Source organism: Vulpes lagopus, chromosome 1 (genome assembly GCF_018345385.1).
Source record: "Vulpes lagopus strain Blue_001 chromosome 1, ASM1834538v1, whole genome shotgun sequence".
NCBI classification, from domain to species: Eukaryota; Metazoa; Chordata; class Mammalia; order Carnivora; family Canidae; genus Vulpes; species Vulpes lagopus.
Window position 1 is genome coordinate 59,508,499 of NC_054824.1, and position 25,010 is coordinate 59,533,508.

General features: G+C 32.1%; 1 protein-coding gene and 1 non-coding gene across 5 annotated transcripts in view; both read left to right on the forward strand.

Moving 5' to 3' along the window:
• The window catches only part of SUPT3H (SPT3 homolog, SAGA and STAGA complex component), a 508,532-nt gene that overhangs the window by 38,108 nt on the left and 445,414 nt on the right, over nt 1-25,010 (forward strand). Inside the window, exon 2 of one of the 4 annotated variants that reach the window (XM_041750791.1) lies at nt 24,084-24,172. The exons of the other annotated variants lie outside the window; for them this stretch is intronic. Within the exon in view, the coding sequence (XP_041606725.1) occupies nt 24,135-24,172 (38 nt within the window). The 5' untranslated portion in view covers nt 24,084-24,134. The remainder of the gene's footprint in view (nt 1-24,083; nt 24,173-25,010) is intronic. 4 annotated transcript variants of the gene reach the window in all.
• LOC121474836 lies at nt 2,341-2,444 on the forward strand. The gene has a single exon (XR_005983551.1). It is a non-coding gene; the product is annotated as a U6 spliceosomal RNA (small nuclear RNA).

Here is a 25,010-nt window from a genome sequence, read left to right on the forward strand (position 1 = left end):
GATCCCAAGATTAGTGGTTTCAAATTGTGCTTTCTGGGGACATAGGCGTTTCATCATGGAACTCCACATTCCTGTTCTCTCATTCCCATTTTATTTAGAGCAGCTCTACATTTATTTCTCTTATAGATTAGGTTTGCATTTTAAAATTTGGTGTTTGAACAGAGTTCTTTAGCTTAAAAAGGTTTGAAACCATTGACTTACAGCAGCGGTCTCCAAATTTTCAGGGGAAAATATGAAGACTTTTATTTATATATTTTTATGCCTTAAAATTTCAACTTTTATGAATAATTTATAAGGTCAATAATATGTTAGAAAGGTAACATATATAACTTATAAACAAATAACAGTTGTTGTCACATTCATATTTTACTGATGGGTTACATTAAAAGTGAGCTGAGCTAGAGGAATGAAAAGATAGTAACTTTTAAGATAATTTTTAATGAATATTATTTCACAGAGTTTAGCCTTCAAAACTACTTGGTTTGCTGAAGATTTTAAAGTTTTATTCTCTGGTTAAAACCTGGCTAGCTTTTATTTTGTGTTGTCATTTAAAGGCACTAGCATGTTCTTTTAGTCAGGTGAATGGACGTCCAAACTTTGTTTTTGTAGTACTACATTGTCATACCATATATTAGATGTACTTGAGATTTTTCTTAGTGTCTTGACATACTTTATCTCCTTTAAATTTTGAAACATCCATGTGAGGCATGGCAGGCAAGTGCATAGTTTTTCTTTTCCTTTACAGATAAGGAAAGCCACGTAAGAAAGTAGAAGGGCTCTAGAACAACATTCTTCTGCTTCTCTTCCTTTTTCTTTAGCTTTTGTGCTCTTATCACTGCCCTGTAAAGACCTTCCTAAAACATGGATCTAGGGTTGCAGGTGCAAAGACTCAAAGTAAAAGATACGTGTCAAGGATTTGGTAAAAATAAGCATGGTTAGATGAAAGTCAGGAAGAAGACGTTGAATTTTGAATGAAAATGTTAAATGCTCAGGCATCAGATGGTAAAAACTTTTCTTCTCATTGGCAAATTCCTGTTGATTATCAGTGGCTCCCTAAGGACATGAGCTGAGAAGAATTATGGTCATACAAAGTCTCGATGGGGAAAAAAAAATGCCTTGAAGTCTGCCCTGGGTGACCTTTTGCTGACCAGGAAGTATGATTCTCTCCAGAATATAATAAATATGGCATCATCATAGTATTTGGAAGAGTCATAGAGAGCATTATGTAGTTCAGTGCTGGTAAGTGAAGCTCAGAAAGGTGTTTTGTCATTTTATATCATGATAACTTCTGCAAGTAGATCTAAGTTCTTGACTTGAAGCTCAGTCCTTTGAAAGTCCTTTAAAAGTCTAATATGGTAATACTAGAAAAAATTGGGCTTGGAGAAAACTAAATGTGAAAAAAATCAAGAGGAATAATTTATTAAGACTATGTTCTGTGACTAAAACTAATCTTTTTCCCCCCCTCACCTTGTAGGCAAGGATTTATTCAACAAGAAACAAGTCATTAAACATCAGCAATTAAAAGGTTAACCTTAAAATAAAAAAATCCAGTTTATCAAATTCCATCTTCTTTTTTGACACTCAAGAGAGGAGGTTTGATTTTTGTTTGATAAGGCAATACGTGTCTCTCAGAATAATAATGTGATGAGTTCTCAGTAAGTGCACATTCATGTGGTACACTCAGGGAACAAGGAGAAAATAAGACTGTATTCATCTTTAAGAACTGGAATAGTGATTTGTGGATTGAATAGTCTTCATCGGATCAGTCTTTCATTTATACTTTCTGATTTCCTGGCTATCATACTTTTTCTTTTTAAATTTGTCTCCTTCATAGAGCTACCTATTAAATACTTAGGTACTCTGAACAGGTGGATAACCGTCATGAGGAGCTTTTTAATATACAGCCCCTTTGTTCACATTAGTCAGTTTGCTATATTTTGATTTCCTTATGTGTAGTGGAGACATTCTTAAGCTTGTAAGAATGAAGCCTGCTTTGAAGCATCGTGGATAGCAAGTCTTGTACCACTCTGGTTATAAATAGTCCTTTATACTTAAGAGATTTAAAAATTCTGTACCTACCACTTTTTTTTTTTTTTTGTCTCCTTGTCCTAGTCCTGAGTCTTGGCTTATCACATTCTTTATTTTTTATTTTTATTTTTTTAATAAATTTATTTTTTATTGGTGTTCAATTTGCCAACATATAGAATAACACCCAGTGCTCATCCTATCAAGTGCTCAGTGCCCGTCACCCAGTCACCCCCACCCCCCGCCCACCTCCCTTTCCACCACCCCTAGTTCGTTTCCCAGAGTTAGGAGTCTCTCATGTTCTGTCTCTCTCCCTGATATTTCCCACTTATATACTAAAATTGGAACGATACAGAGAAGATTAGCATGTCCCCTGCGCAAGGATGACATTCTTTATTTTTTAAATGGCCTTCCTTTCTTTCACCTACTATATATATTCCTCTTTTTGTCTTTAAGGCCATTTCAGCTTTCATATTCAGGTGTTTATTTTTTCCCCAGGTCTTTCCAGTTAAGAATAAAGTGCTGGTTCATACAAAACTTCTTGCAGAAAAAGTTCACATGCTTTTTTCTGTTCTTAATCTTCACTGGATTTAAAATTTGTGATAAGCATATCTTTCTGTGGGCTCTTTATTATTGAACTGCCTATCATAAAGCGATTACAGCTTAATTATGTTACTATTCTAGATGATGTTCAAAGGGAATTATATCTATACCTGTGGGCTCTCCACTGGAAGTTTGGAATCTAAAGGCAGAGCTGGACACGAATGAAAAGATGGGAGTAGTGCATGAGTGGGCAAGTAAGGGCATGTCCTTTTTAAGGGTGAAGAGCGAGTATATATAGGTAAGAGGGGAGGTAGGCTAAATAAATGAGGGACTTCTCCACTGTGTAAGAACTAAGGAGGTTGAAAATTCTACAGTCTAAGAAATCCCTTCAGAGAGGGTAAACTTGTTGGAGCTCTATGATAATCAAATTCTTAGTATACTGCAGAATCCAGCAGATATTTTTTCTTTGTCATGTCTACTTCATACCATCTTTTATTTCTCTCAATTAGGAAACTTAAATTACTATTTGGGCCTGACAATTTTTCATATAGATAGTTGTCTTCTGTATTTCCTGTTTATTCAGTACAGTGATCATGGGATGGAAAAGAGACAGGAATAGGCATCTGTGATTATAAGGTATTTAAGAGTAAAATATTAATATGAAATATCAAAGAGGGGAATTAGTTGGAAAATGAAAGTGTGAAGTCCTGTCCACTGAGGCCTCTGCTGGCTAAGATTATAGACTGAGTTATTAAAGGCATGATTTGTCAGCCATCTAGAATGTGAGCACCAAAATCCCAGTGGTTTTATTACTCAGGGGTAACCATGCCTTTCAAACTCTGTGCTGCCAGGGCCTCTAATAGATACATGTTTCAAGAACATAGGACAAATACAGTGTTTTTAAACTCCAGTAAAGCATTTGACAAGTTTGTGGGGAGACATCATTGACAACATGGATAAACATAGACTGATATCTAGTTAATACAGTTGTGCAGCTTAATAAATACAAAATATCTCAAATTATTGAAGACCTTGTTTTATAAGAGAGTTAGGCACCACAGTACCCTATTTCTTGTTCAAAGTGGGTAGATTGAGGGGTGATCATGAGAGTTCTCTTTGGTTTTGAAAAGTGGCTTTTTGGAAGTGGTAGTAGAATAGACTTTCTGTCAGTTTCTTAAAAGTGTCTCAGAATTAAGAATTAGGAGTAAACTACCAGGTGGCCTTCACTCAGCATCAAAAAGAACCCTGAAACCGAGATGAAGTGGACGGCTTCAGGGAGCTGGTAATATCTGAACAAGCCGGACATTCCAGTAATTGAATGTTATTTTGAACAGGGTATCTCAAACTTTGTTTTTCCTGGGGATCTTGTGAAAATGCAGATTCTGATTCAGAAAGTCTGCATGGAGCATGAGGTTCTGAATTTTAATGCAAGGTTTCAGGTGCTGCTCGTCTGTGGACCATGACACATAGTAGTCAGACTTGTAAGAGGATTTCAGGATTGGAAAGTTGATAATACGTATGTAATAACTGCAATGACTTCCTGATTGGGTTGTAGACATTTTACATGTGTTTATCTTACTTAGTTTTCACAGAAAATTTCAAGGTAGGTGGTACATATCTTTATGGATGAAGAAATTGAGACACAGGGAGCTTAAATAGCTTGCTCAAGGTTTTAAAAGTGATGTAACGAATTATTTTATTTTATTTTTATTTTTTATTTATTTATTTATTTATTTATTTATTTTTTTAAAGAAACTCTTGATTTTTTTTTAATTTTTTTTTTTTTTTTTTTTATTATTTATGATAGTCATACAGAGAGAGAGAGAGAGAGAGAGGCAGAGACACAGGCAGAGGGAGAAGCAGGCTCCATGCACCGGGAACCTGACGTGGGATTCGATCCCGGGTCTCCAGGATCGCGCCCTGGGCCAAAGGCAGGCGCCAAACCGCTGCGCCACCCAGGGATCCCTATTTTATTTTATTTTTAATATATTTTTAAGTTTTTACTTTAATTTCACGTAGTTAACACAGTGTTATATTACCTTCAGGTGTAGAATATGGTAATTCAACACTTTAGTACATTACCTGGTGCTCCTCACAATAAGAATAATTGGTGTAACTGGAATTTCAACTTAACACTAAAACCCTGGCTAGGTGTATCATTTTTATGAGATTCTATGATTTCATGAAACTGATTCTCCCCCATCAAAATGGTTTTTAATTGTAGGAATTTGCCCTGTTTTTTACAACTTGAGCATGGGGATAAAACACCAACATCATTACCAAATTTGTTGTATGGGTTTGATGTTAAACATTAAAACATACTGTCCACTAAGTTTTTAAAATTACTTTATAATTATATATATAAAATTATTTTGTGTATATATATATATGTTGAAAAATACTGGCAAATATTAAAAAGTCCTTCATAATTCTATTATCCAAACATAATGATTATTACCATTTTGAATTTCTGTGATAACATGCTCACCCTTGTACAACCAAAGAATTGAGACTGTGTTGTTTATAATTAGGATCATTTTTTTTCTTCCACTAAGCACAACTTGAATAATGACAAACACAAAACTCTTCCTAGCTTACCCTCCCATAATTTTCTTCTAACCACCAGCAACACCAGCATCCTTTCCTAGGCTGCAGTCTCCTTTTCCTGTTCCTTGCTTCTCCCAGCCACAGTTGCCAAACTCTGCTGCTGGTTTCTTTGTAATCTCTCTTCAATTTAGCCCTGTTTTTTCCACATTCTGGCCCAGCTTTTTCTTACTAGATTAAGGACTGGTAAATCACCATGTCATTCTTAAATGTATTCTCTTTTTCATTAGTTGATTCCTCTGGCTGCACCTAAAACCTTTTGTCTTCTCTTCTCACATCTTTTCAGTGACTTTTGATGAAAGAAGCATGAATACTTGTAGAATTTAGGCTAAAGCCAGTGAAGCATCTTCCCCTATCAGCCTTTGTTTTTGATCAGATCTTTTTCTGTCTTCTTGTCCATTGCCAGATAGGATATGAAGTTTGCATGCTTCCTTTTCTAAAGTGTTGTATGTAGGATTTCATACCTGCGTATATACTTAGTTCATTTTAATGAGTGATTCTATCTTGCTCTACCTTATTAAAGCTATTTGGTGTGACCATTAAAACATTATGGACCAAATTAAAAATGATTAGAGAAGTGTCTTGAAATTTGCAGATATTTAAATTGCTTTCTTTTGTCTCCAGTTTTTTATTGTTTGAGTACATGTTTCATCTACGTACCATGACCTGTGGTTCCTGGCTAGGGCTTCTTTTCTTACTGGATCCATACAGACTGAGTAATATAATATCACAGCTTTATTCCTATCCTTTGACAGAAAAAAGGTGGCTAGAACTCTTTTGTGGCTTCTGTAAGAATTTTTGTTTTTAATACTAGTGAAGAAAATGGCTGTGGATGAAATTGGGAGGAATAATAATGCACATCAAAGAGTTATTTCCTAGAATTATGTATGCAATCTCTTTGGTAGGCAAAGAAAATGTACCTTTATCAGTGGATCTTTGGGAATTTCAAAGATTTAAGTGAATAAGAATTTAAGAAATTATAATAAGAAATTAAGATTTAGGAATTAAGGTTGCCTTGTTCACTTAGCATGAATGTGGGTGTATAACCCTGTTTTGGTAAGGACAGTAAGACCATGGTAAAGGGAACCTTATGGATTATTACAGAAACTAGGATTTGACTCCAGAGCAGACTGACATAAAGGCCATGACTGAAATCATTATTGTTCTAAAAATTTTACAAATGAGGATTATAAATTCCTTGTGTTTGATGTAACAGTGGAATTTTTAACTCCTAAATGGTATTTTCGTATCACATGAAGCATATATACTGTGTGGTGTGGACATTGAATAAGATTATTGATTATGATGATTGGGTAAGAATTATTTAATTCCTTGGAACCTTCATTTCCTGGTCAAATATGACCTAAAACTTATCCCTTTATATACTCTTCAGTTTCATTTTTTCTTAATCTCTGGTTCTCACTGACTAATATTAAAGATATACTTTGGGAGAATTTGTAGTCTCAGAGATTCTCTTTTTGTATTTTGGTACTTTAATAACGCTAAGTTAATGATGTTTCTGAGAATTGATAGCTTTAGAGATGCAACTGGGATGAGGAAGTAGCTTCATGAAGGTTGTGTATACCACTATTTACGCGATTATTGAGAGTGAGAAAGCTTGGGTTTGAATCTCTGCTCTTCAACTGTGTTGGCAGGTTTTGTTACCTCATTTTCACTTTCCTCATCTGTAAATAATTATAATTCCCATTTCATATAAGGGAGTTCTGAGAATTAAAGGAAAGAATGTTTATAAAGGGTTTAGCACAGTGCCTGACACAATAAACAGTCAACAAAGAAAAGCTAACAAAAACAAAATACATTTCAAGCATACTCTACAAATCTTAGGAGTTATGTTAGTTACATATATTTTCTTAAAATACATTAAAATCTTAATTAAATATATTTGAAGTTTAAAATATTAAGTTTTTAGAATAGATTAATTATATACTGGAATAGCTATTTGAACCTAAAAGAAAAAATATTCATATTTTTGGTTGTATTCATCTTACTAAATTATCTATGCTCTTGACCTTCTCTTTCTTATTAGTAATTGCTTGTAGGACATGTCCTCATTGATGAATATCTACACTAGAAGAAAGGGAAGAAAAGTAACAAACTGAAATTTTAGTGTTTTCTTTCTTGTGAATAGCTTTGCAAATGTTTAAGGGAGAAACGATTTGGAAATGTACATATTTTGTATATACATCTTGCCTTTAGTTTATCTCTGGGGTTAAAAGTTGGCTCTCTATTGGCTCCCAAACTTGGTTAATTTACTTGTAGAGCTTTGTTTAAAAAAAAAAAAATTCCCAAGCCCCTCTTGTCTCTCCTTCCTTCCCAAGACCTATTCCTCAGGTGATTCTGTTGATCAGTGTGATGTGGGTGCCACTGGGCTGTAGCAAGTAGTGTATAGCCCTGTGGGCCCTTAAATGGAGCATACTCGCTCAGTCCTTTTTTTTGAAAGCATTATTGTCAAGTAATAAGGCCACTGAGTTTCCTAGAAAGGTATGTATGGCAAATAAAAGTCTCTTTTTAAGAAAATTTGTCAACTATGCCATGTCTAATTTGAAATTACTCCTTATGATGTGATTGTTTTTTAAATGTTTGTTTACATTTAAGTTCCAGTGGATTCTTCTTTATAAAGAATATATAAATCAGGCTGTTAAACATATATTCTAATTTTTAATATTCTTATATTACCATATTTCTATGTTTTATGATATCCTCCCTTAGAATATGTCTCATGAAATGGTTGATACTTGTGTGCCTTCCCTGCAGGAAGGCCCCCTTCCCTGGGCCTAGGGTGAGGCAAGCCAAGTGTCTAGGGTATAACATTTAAGGAGGCACTCATTTTTCAGGGTTGTGCACAACCTCCTTAAACGTTTGCCCAAGATGCCTGCTTGCCTCACTCTAGTCCCAACCCTGCTCCAGAGAGTAGGCTGCATATAAATTATTTTAATTTTGGTTTAGCATAATCACATGCATGCTTGGATGTTTTATAAAAAACTAATGACAAAATGAAAATAATGTAGCCAAACCCAAGTTTATATTACCCGGAAGAAAAGTTAGCTATTTGAAAAAGATAACATTATCATTTTATTCTTGCATGTTCAGTAATTGTCAGAGCTTCAGAAATTGCAGTTCAGTACAATCTTGTTTCACACTGAACTGTGCTTGGTGGTTTTATCTACTGGCAGCCACCTGAAATCTATCATAAGTTTCTTAATTTGATGTATAGTATATTCAGCTCTTAAACTTATGGATATCATTGAAGTAATAAGCAGTGACTCGAGTTATACTACATTTTTATTAATAATTTTAGAATTCTTTGAGAATTTGCCTTTGATTTTTCTTTTTTTTTGGAGTACTACATCTGGAAATGCTCAAAAGTTGTTTGCCTTTTTAAGAGAACAGTTTGCAGTGAAAGTATAACTTCTTTAGAGGTGAGGTTAAAGTTAACGAATGATGGACTATAATATGAGGAAGCATAATATTGTGAATTATTATTTGGCAAACGTAACTAATGCAGGCATTAGCTGCTGAAGCCATTAATAAAGTGCCACTTGTAGAAAGCTGGAGAGATAGGTAACACAGAACTTTCTCTGTAAACTCTCAGAATGTAAACTAGAGTACAACTTAGTTTATTCAATAAGGACTGAATTCTTTAAGTTTGATATGTTTGTAGGTTCCATGATTAATGTGTAGCTAGAATATGAAAATGAGTATTTAGAGTCCGCTAAAATTTGTAGATGTGACATCATTGTCAAGTCAAGCATTTTATTCCTTAAAGTTAGAATTTATTTAAATGTACCTTTTTTTCCAAAATAAATTTTTATTTCTACTTACAGTGGTGCCAAAGTAAGTTTTCCTACATAGAATTATTTAATATTTAGATCTGTTGATACTGTTTTAAAAAAACATAAACCCATAACAACTAAGGGTGGAGGAGTATCTAGATTTGTTTTTAGCTTTCTTTTTCATGGTTTCTCAGAAGTGTGTCATATTATAAATACATTCAAAATGTTTTGCTCTGAGGATATGTAGCATTCCTATAAAGGTTAAATCAATAAAAATGATTTGGACACATTCCTAAGCATGGCTAGAACAGGTAGTCCGTTGTTTTAGGTACCCTTGAGTTCCTGGAGCAGATCATTATGGCGTAGCAAAAGAACTTACTAAAAGTTGCTTTCTATGTGTAGATGCATCAGCTTAAAAAATAGTAAGAAGATTTTCTGGCCTTCTAGAAATGAATATTTTTAAAGTAGCCCTGTGTATATTGATTTAACGATGTGTTTTACACTCAGTTAAAGTTATGAAGCCTTTTTTTTTTTCTTTTCTCCGAATGCTGAAGATACACCATAATTGATAAGGAAGAGGTATGTACAGGAAAAAATGAAATGGGCAAGCCTTTCCGGCCAGTTTACAATAAATGGGACTCTTATGATTAAAGAAAATGTCAAACAGTGTAATTGCAATATTAAGGATTAGATGTGATTTATTTTTATTTTAAATTTTTTTTAGTTTTGCCAGTTTAGAAGAAAATTCTGTAGTCACTGGGATGTTATCTGTTCATTTGAACAGTTCAAAAGTCAAGGATGTATTTAAAAGCATTAACTTAAGCATGTATTTAAAAAAGCATATGTATTTCTCTTGTGATTGGGGTTGGCTTTTTAATATGTTACTCTTGCTAGGTAGAATATTATTTCATCCGTATGTTTGCTGTTTTCTTGTTCATTTAATATGTTTGAGTATGTAAGTTTACTTTAAGTTTATATATAAGTTTTCAGATCACATTTTCACAGCCAGTTTTCAAAAAATATCTTTGTTAGCTTATAATAATATGATGATGTATAGTTTCCTTTAAAACCACTTTGAGGGTATTAGATGTTTTTTGGATAATGGAAATGCAATGAATTGATCATGTATTTGGCTGATTAAGATTTAAATCAAGGTGGCAAATTTAAGTTACATATGTTAATATAGTTTCATTGTAGAAAATCTTATTTTGTACTTGTAATATATTATTACTTTGTAATTAAAATTTTTTTTACGTATAGAATAAATGTATAAATATAAAGTGGTTTAATCATTTACTAATTAAATAATTTGGTAATTTAAGCCAAGTATTTCACTCGTGTAAAAAAAAAGTTATTTAAATGTTTCTTAATATATTCTGATTTGTCATTATCTTTTTAAAAATAAGTTATGAAAATAAAAATAAGCCTAATCTGTATATGGCACAGTTTTCTTTCTGGATTCTGTGAATGGTAATTAAAAAAAAAAAATCTCTTTATATGTTTTCTCTGGTCCTGTTGGTACACTAAAATATTCTGCAATGTGCTTGTGCTTTTTATAAAGGAAGTGTATTGTTAAATTTTTATTACTAAATCAAGAATGGTATTCTTCTGGCAGTACTGGTTGACCCTATCTAGCTTAGATAATGACAGTTTTAAAATTAGGTGGATGCTAGTGGCAAAATGTTTTGAAAACGTAGGTTTTCCTAAGATAAAGAGACTGAAAGAGACAGGGAGGGAGGCAAGGGGGGTATTGGAGAGAGAGAGAGCAAGAACATAGTGTATTGCGTTTAGTTTTAACAACTTGGGGAATGTAAAGAATTCTGTGTGAACACTGAAGTTTTAATAATATGAAAAAAAGGAGTTTCTATTATGGAGAGGAGGAGGATTTAATGATCAAAGGTTTGGATTATTTTAACTTTTATGTTTATATTGCTTTACGAAGGTACTATATATAGTTCATTGTGTAAGTACTATCTGCTTTATGGATTATCTTCTTAAATATTTTCATTTTGTACTGAAGAAGAGCAGTAGCATTTTTTCTGCATTTCTATCAAAAACTGAATTACTTTAAAAGCTTTACAGATTTCATGAGAGGTTAATAAAAATTAATCCTACTAGATTACCTTTCTTAACCAGTTATCTTGCCTCATGTTAGGATATTATTGTCGTAATGGAAGTTTTGTCTTATATTGTCCTAATTTTCTTATATTGTCCGATATTTTCTTATATTGTTCTAATATTTCAAATTGGGTGATAGAGTCTTTAGTATGAAATGCTTATTTACTTTTATAGTATCCATGTTATGGTAAACATACTGACGATATAATGTAGGTTATTAACTTAAAGTGTTTTCTTTCTATACTGTGTATAACATAGTAATATACCATAATAATAGTGCAGATTTCTATAATGTGGTAGAATTTTATGAAATTGAGAATTCACTTTTCTTAAATAGGTTATCTTTGAACTATATTTACAAAAAAATCTTGTAGTAAAATTATTAATTAAAGGGAATCTCTGCCCTGTATCTTTTGGATACATATATGTCCATTTTCTAGGATCAAGTTACACTAATACAGTAAAACCAGAAGATTAAAATATTAATTATAAAATATAGCACTTTATTATCTTTATAGCTTTGTAGTGAATTCACTTTGCCTAGATAATTATTTTAAGTAATTTTTAATCATTTGATAGAAATAATGATACCTTTCCACTTAAAGATTATCCTGGAAATCTGAAGTTTAGATTGTGAAGTTCAGTAGAGAAATTTAAAAGTAGAATTAATTATGGTTACTGCTGAAACAAAATAAGTAAAAATGAGAATGCCTAATTTATTTACCCAGGTTAAATATGCAGTGAGTAAATATATAGAAAATATACCTGTTTATCTCCAAGCCAGACTTGTTCTTTGAGAGAATGTCTATAAATAGGTATCTGTTAACAGATTAGTTCATTCATATTTACCTTTGTGAACTAATAATTTGTTTAACTGATAATAAGTGTTTAGTTATTTTAAGTTTATAACTGAAAAGTAATGTCCTTAGGTCTTACAAGTGTAGTTTTGGTTATTTTTATCTTGAATTTCCCAATAGCTTGGGATGTCTTCTTGCTGTCTGTTAATAGTTTTACAGTTTGACATTTCTTTGTTAGTATATATGGGAGAAGGATTTGGTTAGCTCTCACAAAAGAACTACAAACAATAGGTTAGTTAAATAATTTACAATTTTTTTCTTTGTTTACAATCATTATCTTCTGTAGTCACTTATGTGGATACATTTGTATGCACATGCAAATGCGTATAGTATTAAAATTTTGAGCAGACTAATAATTGAAAGAGATTTAAGTTATATTTATATATTTCGTTTCTGTATAAAAATATGTCCATGTTCATACAAAGTTCTGTGGAATACCACAACATCATTATTCTCATTTTTCCAAAGAGACTGTGTATATATTGGTGCTTAAAACCTTATTGATGATCGTTAATTGTGATTTGGCTAGCATTTTTTTCCTTTATTATTATTACTATTACTTTTTGCTTATACTAAACCACAAAATGGATTTAATTGTAAGACATCTGCCTATAAGGAATATGTAAACCATCACTTGGCATACTCATGGTTCATATAAATTTTAGAGGAACCAATAAATGTGTAAATTTTTGAGTTTTAAACTTAGTCTTTTATGTAATTGTTGATGGCATAATGATTTTAGTAGCTACTATAGATGTAAAAGAAAGTTAAATGAAAGGTAAAATAAAATTCATTTATTTGATTTTGTGGTGAAAATTATTTGCCTGGCACAGGATATTTAGCTGTGCCTTGTTAAGAATGTCATCTCTCTAGTGTGAGAGATGTAACTCACATGCAATTTCTTAAGGGATGGCAATAGAAATAGTGCAGATAACAGCATTTAAGATAATTGCCACACTAATCTTAAATACATGTCTGAGAATAATGTTAACTTGGCAGATTTTCTTGGCAGATTTATTATATTATTAATATAATAAATTTAAAGTATCTTAAATACTACTAAAATGCATTTACTTAGTATATCTATATGGTGCAGAATTCCTTCTGGGCAATTGATTTAAAAAATGTAAAGCACTAATCAAGATTAACATTTATCCTCTTTTTACTAGAAAAAAAATCACATTTGTTATGATTTTTGGTCCTTAAATATATATTTGATGTTGAATTTGTGAGTATTAACAAGAATATAGTGTATTGATAGGTGATGTGTTAATAAATGATTTTTTTTCACTGCAAATATCAAATGCTTTGTAGCAATTAGCTTTTAAAGGACTCTTAATTCTACAGCTAATTTTATTTGGGAATTGTTTTATATATACTGGTAAATGATGAGGTTTTTATTTTCTAGTCAAAGAAAGCATATTTATGAAAAGAATGCTTTAGAGTTAACATCCTGTTTGAACAATAACAACAAACACCTGAAATGTTTGAGATGGTCTTACTTAACATCCATCCTTCTACTACTACTGTTCCAAACCTTGAATCCTAGGTTCTTAAAAAAATATTATAAAGGGGAGAAAATTCCTAAGAATTCAACGTAAGGTGAAGATACTACATATGTAGTAATAAAAGAACATTTAATCTCAGTTCTTGTACAGATCTTTAAAAAGTTACGTGAGAATGTGTATGGCCTGTTTTATATGTTTGCTGTTGAGTGGACAAAAGCTTGTGGTCAACTGTGGTGACAATTGTAAGGAAACTCCCTTTGAGTAAGGTATAGAATTTCCCCATTATTTTTTCAGTTTTAACACATTAATCAAAACACATATCCACTGAATTCCATAATCTTTGAAATGGCAGTATATTGTACTAAGGTGTATATTTTAATTATATGAGACTTCCTTTTCTAAATATTTGTTTTAAAATAGTAAACATTTTAGATTTCATGAGGAATTTCCTTATACTTGAGGCAGCTTAGAATATTTTGCTCTTTAGAAAATACTGACTATTGGAGTTTATTGTTATTAGTGGAGTTCAGGGACAGATTTTTTTTTTTTTTTGGTAGTTTTTTTCAGTGGAATTCCTTGGTATAAAAGTAAAAAATAATGCATTCAGGTAACCTGTTGGGATGTGTCTGCCTAAATTAGCATTGGTTTTACTAGCACCCGTTTAATAATAAGTCTTGAATGCTAAATGACTAGAAAAAATAGTTACGCTTTGTTACATTTACAATTTTGTTATTTGCAAATAACAAAATTTCCTTTCTGCAAATAATAGTTTTTGTCTATTTGACCATATGTGTAATGTTTTTAAAGAGACATTCTAGAGGTAGGTTGTTCCAGCAAAACCTGTATGTTAAAGTCTTTTGTTAGGTAATAGCATTTGCAATCTTACTGCTTTTGAGGAGCTTTTGCATGACCTCACTATTGACTTAGAGTTGTCACGTTTTAGTCTCCTGGAACAAGGGTTAGAACAGCATGGAAGGTTGATATTTGTGTGCTTTGGACAGGAATTTGAGATGTTACCCTGTTTGCCATCAGTTTTGGAGTAGGTACGGGTGCATCATTAATCATAGGAAATGCAAAAATAAATAATCCAGTCCCATTGGATTTTTTTATATGAATACTTACCTTTTCCCTTTTTTGTATATACAGTTGAGGTATTTAGGTAACCCCTAACCTTTAGCTTCAACAAAGAAGTACAGTATAAAAATATTACCACAGTTTTCATGTGAGCAGCTCTAGAGAGGAAAAAAAAAAGCCCTCTAGATGGATATTTGTTGAAAAAAAAAGTTGTGATACAGAATGTCTTAACTCAGCCCCAGTACAGTACTTGAAGACCACCAGTGTATAAAATTGAAAGCACATGAGTTTTGAAGCACTAGAAAAGGTTTGTAATTGATTAGCGCTGCTTGAAAGTATTGAAGTACAGTGAGTTTTGATTTGTGAATGGTTCTATTCAATAAAGATTAATTCTGTGTGTTTGATAAAATCTTAGTGCCTTCAATGAGTTAGTTTTTTCCTCCCTCTGCAGTTTATTTAACCATCAAATATTTCAGTGTTCTTTTAACAAACTGGAACATTTCTATCTTACTGAATTTAACTTTAGCATGACTGATTTAAACAAGTCAAACTATCAGTGATTAGTTAGAAGGGTGTAATTGAATAGATTAATTTTTGTTCTTTTAGAATAACTAAAATGTATCATAATGTTATCATGTATATTTCATGCCTTCCTCATGATCGTGATCTGGAGACTGTCCTGAGATTCATACAGGCTAACAAAATATTTTTCTGTGATTTCTTTTAAATCTTTTGCATTTTAAAATATTTTTAAAATTTAAACATAAGTATTTAACAGTTTTTCATGTAAAGTTAGGGTTATTATAATTTAAAATAATTTATGAGTCTTTGGGAATTGCATTGGCGCTTTTAACTTAATATATGTTGGAGTGCTCTTCTGTGTATGTTCTTGATGTTTAAATTGTCTCCCTGGCTTTTCGTATTTAGCTGTTAGAAGCAAGTTATAACACTTGACATTATTAGATCTTGTAACTATAAGGTTACTGATATATGGACCAGAGCTATTATTTTGGAATCAGTGTTTATACATCATGTTCAGTTACTATGGTCAGTTACAAAAGCTTTATGTAGAAATTTAATCAGCTGGTATATTGTCATAAATAAGTTCTTAATTATAAGATACTCCAGGAGTCAGATATGTTATTTTCAACAGACTTTATTTATTATAAATAATGGATAGATTTTGAATAATATGATTGAAAGTTCTTGTTTAATTCAAGATAAATCGTTGCTGAGAGAGCAAGGACACTGAAAATCTTTGTCTCTGTCTCTTTCTCACACACACACTTTTCACTCATAGTGAGGTGAGCCAATTGGTCAGCGTGTGTTTTGTGCCTCATCTAGGAAAAGTCCAAATTACAGAAAAGTTATTTTACAACATTGGGGCACATACTTTTGATTTTTCATTAGGTTGTTTTGATTATCATTTATAAGAATTTAAGGCCCAAAGTGAGGTTTTAGACTTCAAATAGATTGTGGGCTGGGGAAATGTTTGTAGTGTGATGACAACCTATACATAATGTTCACTACACAGTTATAATTAGTTTGGTACAGTGGGTTCATCGTTTTCCAGGTGCTGAAATACTATTTGGGGGTGGGAGAGGCTAACCCCTACTCTTTAGAAGAGGAAGAATTAGTTACGATGTCTAAAAATATATGACCTACGATAGATCTTTATCTATTTAGTTTACTATTATGCCTCATTTAGATACTTGGTCAGGTTTTGGAAACTACTGTAGAAATAGTTATTAAGGATGTCACGGAAATATTAGACCTCTCATAAGACAGGATAAAGAGCATTTTAACATATTTGTGACAGTATTACTGTCTTTGCTGGTCAGGTTTTGGAAACTACTATAGAAATAGTTATTAAGGATGTCACGGAAATATTAGACCTCTCATAAGACAGGATAAAGAGCATTTTAACATATTTGTGACAGTATTGCTGTCTTTGCTGAAGTAGTCTTTGAAACTTGTGTTGCTCCCCATCTGGTTAGAAAAATTCATTTTTTTTTCAAATAGTAATATTGTGAAAGAATAAGTTAACTGCTTGACATGCCTGTTTCAAGTTATTCCTTCATATAGCAATAGTTTTAACTATTTTTTTCCTTATCTCGTGTAGGAACAGCAAAAGTTACCATGTGTATATGTTCTCCTTCCTTAATGGAGAAATTTTTAGAGTAATGTTTATTATCTACCATTACGTTTCAAAAAAATAATCTGTGATTATTATATCGTATGTGTTGTAACTGAGGGGGCCCACTTCCAACTACTGAGGGAGTCACTACAGCAATTTTACATTTTTTTTTGGTAAAATACAAACTGTATTTCCTTACCTTTTTAAGAGAAACCATTTTTCTCCTTCAGGTTTAATTATTTCTCTTTGACCTAAACTAAGACTGATCCTCTGGTAGCCAGTTAAAATGTGTGAAGTAGGAGGAGTAAAGGAAACTCCAATCGTTAGTTGTAAGTTATAAAGCAAAGTTAATACAGGTATACACAGCAAAAGGATTTATTTTAAAGGATAAAGGAAAATTTTATAAACTTGCCTTGTAGTTGGGACATGTGGGACGTCATAAAGAAAATCTTGTAAGTGTTTAGATATTTTACTATAATACTATGTCAGCTGATGAATATTGAAGTAGTTTACTTTTGTGTATCAACACTAATTTGAAATTGAATATTAAGGGACTATTTTATGCCTGTTTTCTTTCAAAGTTCAGCATGATTTAATAGGTATGGCTTTTAAAAATCATGCAGGGTATCCTTACGTAGTTTTATTTTTCATGAGACTAAATGGTATTCATTTTGGTAGGTCCAAGAATATGATTAAAAGAAAGCTAGACATTTCAACATTTGCCGTGTGTTTACAACAAGTTTTCCATGTGGATAATAATGTGTAGATGTAAAATTAAAATTATGTAGAAAAATATAATTATGTTTTAAGTTTTTGGAGACTTCTGTGAACTTCTTAATATCATGGATGTCCTGAGTAACTATAAAGAGCTTTTAAAAATGGCTTTTACGTGCTATAGTTTTGTATATGAATATATGCTTGAATTATATAAAGTTGTTTAGAAACAAACTTGCGCACTTATGATGCAGTTTAAAAGTACAAATAGATTTCTTTTAGTTGAGCTGGGTAAAATGTTAACTGTGCTGCAGGTTTATTTCTGCAGTAGAGCATAATGGTAGAGCATAATGTCGAGATAATTCTGTGGTCTGTTATTTTGTAAAATTGCTTCCTTTTTGAAGTTTGCTCAAATATAGGGAGCTGCCAGGGTGAATACTTCATAATACTTTGATTAATTTAGTGTCTCATTTTATTGCAGTGAGGGTTAAATGAGAATATTAAACTTTCCTTTACTGTTCTTTAACTGCCTGATTTCTACAGCTCTAGAAAACATTTTGACTAATGTGAGATAATGTATTTTTTTCTATTTCAAGTCATTACTCTGAGAAGTAGATAAGTTACAGATGCCAAATGCAAATATGTACAGCAATTTCATTTTTCAGTTTTTAGTGCAACAAAATAGCAGTATTATCATAACCTTTAGTATCATACAACGTTAGCCAGAAAAGCTAGCAGTTTATCCAAGAAACATACCTTTTTGTTTAACAGGTTCATCTCTCATAGTATTTTAAAATATGATAACACTTACCCCAAAAGAAGTTTTGCTGACATGGTGTCACTGTGCTGAAGAGGCTGTTTGATGCCATAGTCCCTCCTTTTTTTTCCAGATAGAACTTGTACCCTCTGTTGTAAATTCTGCTTGCAGCCTTAAACTGAAAATACAAACCATACCCAAACCTTGTTTTAGTTTTACAGTATGCCTGGAGTACATAGACTTTATATTTATTTTTTTCTGTCAAGAAATTATGTAGCTGGTAACATGTGAAAAGCAAGGAAACAAAACAAAAAGAGAATGAGCAAATATTTGAAGGACCTACTATTACTGCATAGACTGTGGTTAGAGAGCACTCACTGACTCTGTTGGTCTCGGTGGCTGGTAGTGACCTGCGGAGATTAACCATTTAAAAACCAGAGACTTCTTGCTGTCCTCCTGGAGAAAGTTTGCACCGCACTTGTGGTTCTGTGGTTGTTTGTGAGGCGAATGAAGCATTCACACAATCCAAAAAAGCAAAAGCTTTAAAACTCCTTTTTTTTGCAAGCACTATTACTGGAGAGACAGAATCATGTGGTTTGTGACCTCACAGTACTCAAAGTAAAGTGGGACTGCCTACCACTGTGGCTTTTCCCCCCTTGCTCTTGCTCTCTCTCTTTCACTGTCTCCCTCTCTCTCTCTCTGACAAAAGACTTGTGGTAAGGCCCTTCCTGGCATCCAGAAGGATATAGCTTTTTAATTTTTGTGACTCATGAGGATTTGGATAGAATACAAATGCTGAAGGAGCCCAAACTCCTGTAAGGTTAAGCATTTGTAGAACAGAACTCTGCAGTTAAGGTTTTCCTTTCTATTCCCTGACCCCCATTTTTTTTTTTTTTGCCTCCTTTTATTTAGTTCATTATTGTGTCTGTGGAAAAGAACAAAATTGGCTCAAGAGGCTGTGTGAAATTCTGAACAACAGTGATGATTTACAATAATTTACATCTTTGGATTGTATCACATTCTGGGGTCTGCTTCATATTTGCTGGGTGATTTGAGTCCTCCTGTTTTTCTTTTTCTTGTCTTCTTAAACTTGTGAATCTGTAACTCATTGTAAAAAAGTTTACCTTTCTTAAGGTCTGGTTGCAAACTGCTTGCTGGGCTTGACTGTAATTGGCTGTCATGAAAGTGTTAGTCTGGAGATTCCTTTACAAATACTAAATCATGTCTGTCTGGTTAATGTATGATCAATATTAGATGCTGGCTCCTACAATAAAGATTGAATGTAATAGTATCTTTTGTATTGTGTATATGTTTATCTCATGACCAGTTTGAGGATCTGATAAAAAGTGAATGGTAAGAATTTTGATACACTTTATTGAATGAATCTTAGTTTTTTTTTTTCATGCTTGTAATTTTGATTTTTCAAGGGAATGAATTTATCCTATATAATTCTTTAAATAATTTATTAGGATGTTAACTTTAACAGAGCCTTTGATAGCAAATCTTACACATCTATAAAGTAAAATTCTTATGTTATAACTTAGAATGTTCAATGTTACTGGCTTTATAAGCTCAGAATGGAGTGGGTTAACAGAAGCTGTAGTTTTTGTTTATAATGGAAGCTTTGAAATAAATTACAAAATGCTGTGTGTAGTAAGGAATAATGCACACAGACAGAGTATGTAGTCGTCTCGATTTGCTAATTCTGATTCAGAAGAAAATTGGAAACATCTTTGGGAAACTATCTCCTTTTTTGCCCCTTTGGACATGTATGTATAGAACTCATTTTCTTATTAGGATGATTATATATCATAGGCAGAGAATTTCATATTTATGAATAGAGCTTCCTGTTTTCATCAGTTGGGAGCGATGGGGTATTTTTTCAACAAAAATTATAAAGCCGAACAGAACAATTTTCTAGGCTTTTTTTCTTTCTTTCTTTCTTTTTTTTTTTTTTTTTGCCATTTATCCACGCCACTCTGAATTTGCATGTTAGACTTCTTCCTAGTGTGATAGTAACAAGGAGTGGCGTGAAGTAAATGACTGGGAGTGTGGGCGGAGACCGTGAATTACAAAACATTATTTGGGGTGTATAACGGGGTTGGAGCTAGAAAACACTGAGGGTGGTGTTACAGCCAAAATATTCCCACTTCTGGTCTTCCTAGCAGAGTTTATTATCTGCTTTTGGTTTTTATTAGATAAAGATAAATGTACAAACACGTTAATAAGTTTCTTTACAAAAACTTCATGTGCCCAAAATATACTGGGGAGACATGAAAATGACTTCAATCCTTTATTATCCCAACACCTAGAACTTTTTCATAATAAACTTTTAGTGATAGAAAACCAAAAATATATTTTAGTGTTTTATTTTCAATACAGATTTATTATGCCTCGTGGTGTATATAAACAGGTTTTACATTGAAAAGTAAAAGCTTTCATTGAATATGCAAGCTATTCAGTTATTCTCTTTCATAAATAAGGTGTACCAGTGTGATCTGTATTTTGAATTAATTTCCAGAGTAGATTAAAGGAGAGATTTGTCCGTATAATTTGTGGAGTTTCCAAACATAGTGCATATGCACATACAATAGCAGAATCAGGTCATTGAAAAAATTTAGGTAGCTGTTGTAGTGTGTGTATGGTAAGTAAATGCTCTTCTTTTAGAACAAACTTTTAGTTTCTGCAGAAGGATTCTTTGACATCTCACAACCCAAAGTTTTTGCTAAATATTTGCCCCTTAAACTTTTTTTTTTTGTTGTTGTTAAGTATACTTTGGGCCCTACAAATTGACTTACATGTATTTAAATAATTTTTAACATCTGTGTATCTCTTAACTACTTGTTATCTTTTTGCAGGTAACTGTCCTACACATAATTTTTTGGTCAGGATCATTACTCTTATTGCATAAGAGTTTAGCAGATATTGTTGATTATGCACTTTGTTATCCTATGAGGTCCATTCAATTCTGGCAGGAGAAAGGGAAGTTGTGTGCTTTAAAGTCCGTATACTTATTACCCACACATATATGTATATTTTTTCTAAATTGTAAATATGTCGTCTTTGGAGCAAGTGTTACTTTGTGTTAAAAATTTTAAAACAGCAGTGATAACTGGTACACACTTGATAATTGACAGTTTGTTTCATTAGAAATAATACTTGCTGTATGTGATGAAGAGACTGACTCAGATAAGTTACTGCAAGTAAAGCTTTTCATTATGGATTTATACTATGCTTAAAATTAGAAATGAAAACCATAGATCTCAAAACTCCATCGTTTTTGGGTATATGTTAGTATTTGCTCTGTTGAAGGAAGTAACAAGTTTAGGTCGGCTGTATAAATTACGTACTTTCATCCCGTGGAAATGAAATATAGCTTTGAACTTGAAATTAGTTTCAGAAAGTAAAGCAATTATCTTGCTTCCCCATTATCTTGTATTTAATAAATTTGTCAACATGAGTTGAACTTTTTATATTTATACTGTAAAAAGTGTTTTAAATGAGACATGTATCTTCATGGTTATTTTTGAATTATTTTTTATTTTCTGAGCTAATTATCCTATTTGAATACAATAGTTTTATTAGTATCAATCTTGTGCTCATTTCTGTTGGTGTGTGTGGTTTTTTGGGGGGATTGTTTTAAACTTCCATTTACTACTCTTCTATTTCTCTTGTAATTGAAAACAATAGGAGCAAACGGTTTGATGTAGGGATTTTGTAAATTACAGAAATCCTGATTTAGCTTAAAATGTTCTCACTGATTGTGTGGTTTTAGTAAGGAACTTTCTTAATCTCTTGTTTCAACTTGGTTTGTGATCATTTTTTTGGACAGTTTTTTTTTGGATATGATATATAGCTGTTTAACTTTACATAGCATTTATTTGGCCTTATATTAATGATTTGAAAATTTTTTATATTTGTAAGATATGTATGATTTTACTAATGCTTTAGATTATGATTATGAGAGATTAGTTCTACTTCATTTTAATAGGGTATATGTTCATATATACAACTACATGCATGTATTTGGTTTTGTGTGTTTGTACAGGGTGTTATTTTGTGGTACTTTATATAATGAGAATATTTTTTCTGTTTTTTTTCCTTCTCAGTTTGTTTTAATTAAATTATGTAAAAATCCAGAGCAACACCATGTCCATAATTGTTTGAACAACTTCATTTGGTTAGTAGATAGCAGCTATCTGTCTAAATGTAAAATTATGTGGAAATTGGATGCCCAAAGAGAAAATACTAAACTTTCTCCTTCTCTCTCTGTCCTCCCTCACTTTTCCCTTTCTTTCCTCCTTCTCTCCTCCAGGCTTTGTTTTTGGTTTCTCTTTCTCTGTTTTGACATTTCTGTAAAGCCTCAAAGTAGATTCTTACGGTTCTAGTAGGAGTTACTGACATTAATCTTCATTAATGAATACCTGGTGGCGTTGAAGCCTCTAACATTCAAGGCAAGTCATTGTTCTATACTGATACAGTACACCTCATTTGTTGGATGTATTGGCATCTGATTAGAGATTTTGTTTTCTTAATAGTTTTTAATTCCTTCCTCTATGTTACTTTATTTGTAACACATTGTTTCACATGACCTTTAACACTTTATGAGTATTACTTTGTCCTTTTGAAGGACAGAGTGATCTGTAATATATTAGTGTAGTTGTATAAATAATTCATATTTCTTATAATTATTAGAACAATTCATCTTCTAGTGCTGTCATTTTTCTAAGAAGAAAAAAAGGCGAGAACTTGCAGAAAATATGGGAAATATGCTCATATGACAGCTGAGGATGTGGCTAGGCTAAAGCAGGAAACTACTACCCACAATGCAATGTTACATATACTACCACTTAATAAAATTTATATCAAATATGCTACTGACAAAACCAAAGAAAAATAATATCCCAACTATAGTAGTTAATGTACTAAATATATCTAGGGAAAAGTGAAACTAATCTCTTTGGAACCTTTGTACTTGGAGAATATAGTAAATTAAACCGTAGGACATCATATAATACATTGGAGCACTGTGATAACTTGGCCTTTATGCAGTAAGACTTGATTGTAGGTGAAACTGTCTTAATATGAGAACCTTTTGGGTATTAACTTTCCTGAAAAAGGCACAAAAGGACACTCTCTTTTTCAATTGAGTTGTTGCAGTATTAAAAAGGGTTAAAGGACATTATGATCTAGTTGGAAAAGTAAGTTAATTATGAGATATATTTGTCATGATAATTTAAACTTTTTACCTAACCAGGTGTATTTCTTTATGTGTGTGTGTGTGTGTGTGTGTGTGTGTGTGTGTATATGTATATATATATATATATTTAAGTTGTTTTTTATTGCCAGGTTTGAATTAGGGCTTAAGTTGAGGCTTCAGTATCCACTGAGGTATTTTTCTTTTCAAACTAATTGTTTTTCTTGCTGTTTCTTTTTATTTTTGTTAACCTACCTATAGCTTACCTGATTGATCCATATGCTTTAGGGAGGTTAGTTTAAAGCAAAAATGTAAACTGCTTTTATAATGTGGTTGACAAATATATTAGGATATCATCTTAAAAAGTCAGATTTCAATATACTTAGGGTTTCTGTTTATAAATCTTAATCTTCTGTGCTCTGAGCTGTCAGACTTTAGCAATTTTGATGGATTTAGGACCTTAGTAATTTAGATGAATTTTGAGGTTTTATAAGGGAGGTTTTGTAAGATTTAAATAAGTGAACCTAATAGAGATTTTGAATTGATAATGTATAGAAATTTTATCAGATAATAGAAAAGACTATCAAGTAAATGTTACTTATGAAAGATCTCCTCCTTAGTATTCCAGTGTATGAAATTTTCTCTGTTTCATACCTGGCATGGTATTTGTCATCTCATTATTTAAACATTAATACATTGTTTGTATCTCTATTAAGAATGATTTGCTTAATTGTTTGGAGTATTTTCTCCTTTAGAGACGGCTTATCAATAACAGCTGTAGTACTGTGGCTTTTCTCCATGGACGCATGGTGGTCTTTGGAACAACGTTCTTCAACTTTGACAGGTGAGACAGAGGCTCTCCAGTGCCACTGCTTTTGGATGAATCTAGCTGCGGTTGGAGAAAGTGCATCTTGCCAAAATATATGGGTGAGACCACACACAGCCTTTAAAATAGTTATTGTAGGCTTATTTTTAGGGATACATGTCTTGACAGTTCTTTTATTTGCATGCCAATTTCATTGCTGTGTATAGATTTTTCATTGGTTTCAGTAAAAGGGATTGTAGATTTAGATCTATCTTTGTTAAGCCTTGTGTGTAGTTTACACTAGAAAATACTCTTGAGTTCAGCCATAATCAACAGTATAGAAAATATATTGAAAATGAGCCACTTAGAATACTGATTATTTTTTTAAATAAATTTGACAGTATTCCCCTTGAAAACCTCAGTTTCCCAGGAGGCTTAGTAATCAAAAATTGCTCTAGTTTGAACTTGAAGAAATAAATTGGGAAAAGAGGTTAAAAGTATTCATATACTTTAATTACATTAATAGTAAAAAAAAATTCGTGGTTCTTTTTCAGAGGTACATGTTTTTAGAATATTGATATAAGACGTTATTCAAAATGTGTTACACTTTAGTGAAAGCTTGAAAGCATTGAAAAAAATTGCCAAAGAAGTCAACTTCTAAATGCAAGCTGTCTAGTCTTTATGGGATGATTAAAACTTTATTCATTTTAGTAAACTATATAAAATTGACTATACATTTACAAAAGAATATGTTTAGTGTTCTGAAACTGGGTTTGTTGGTGACCAATAAAAGCACTCTTTTAAACTTTTATAAAATGTAATCTGACCAGTGAAAACACTCTTTTAGATTTTTATAAAATGATGTGTCTTTTTAATA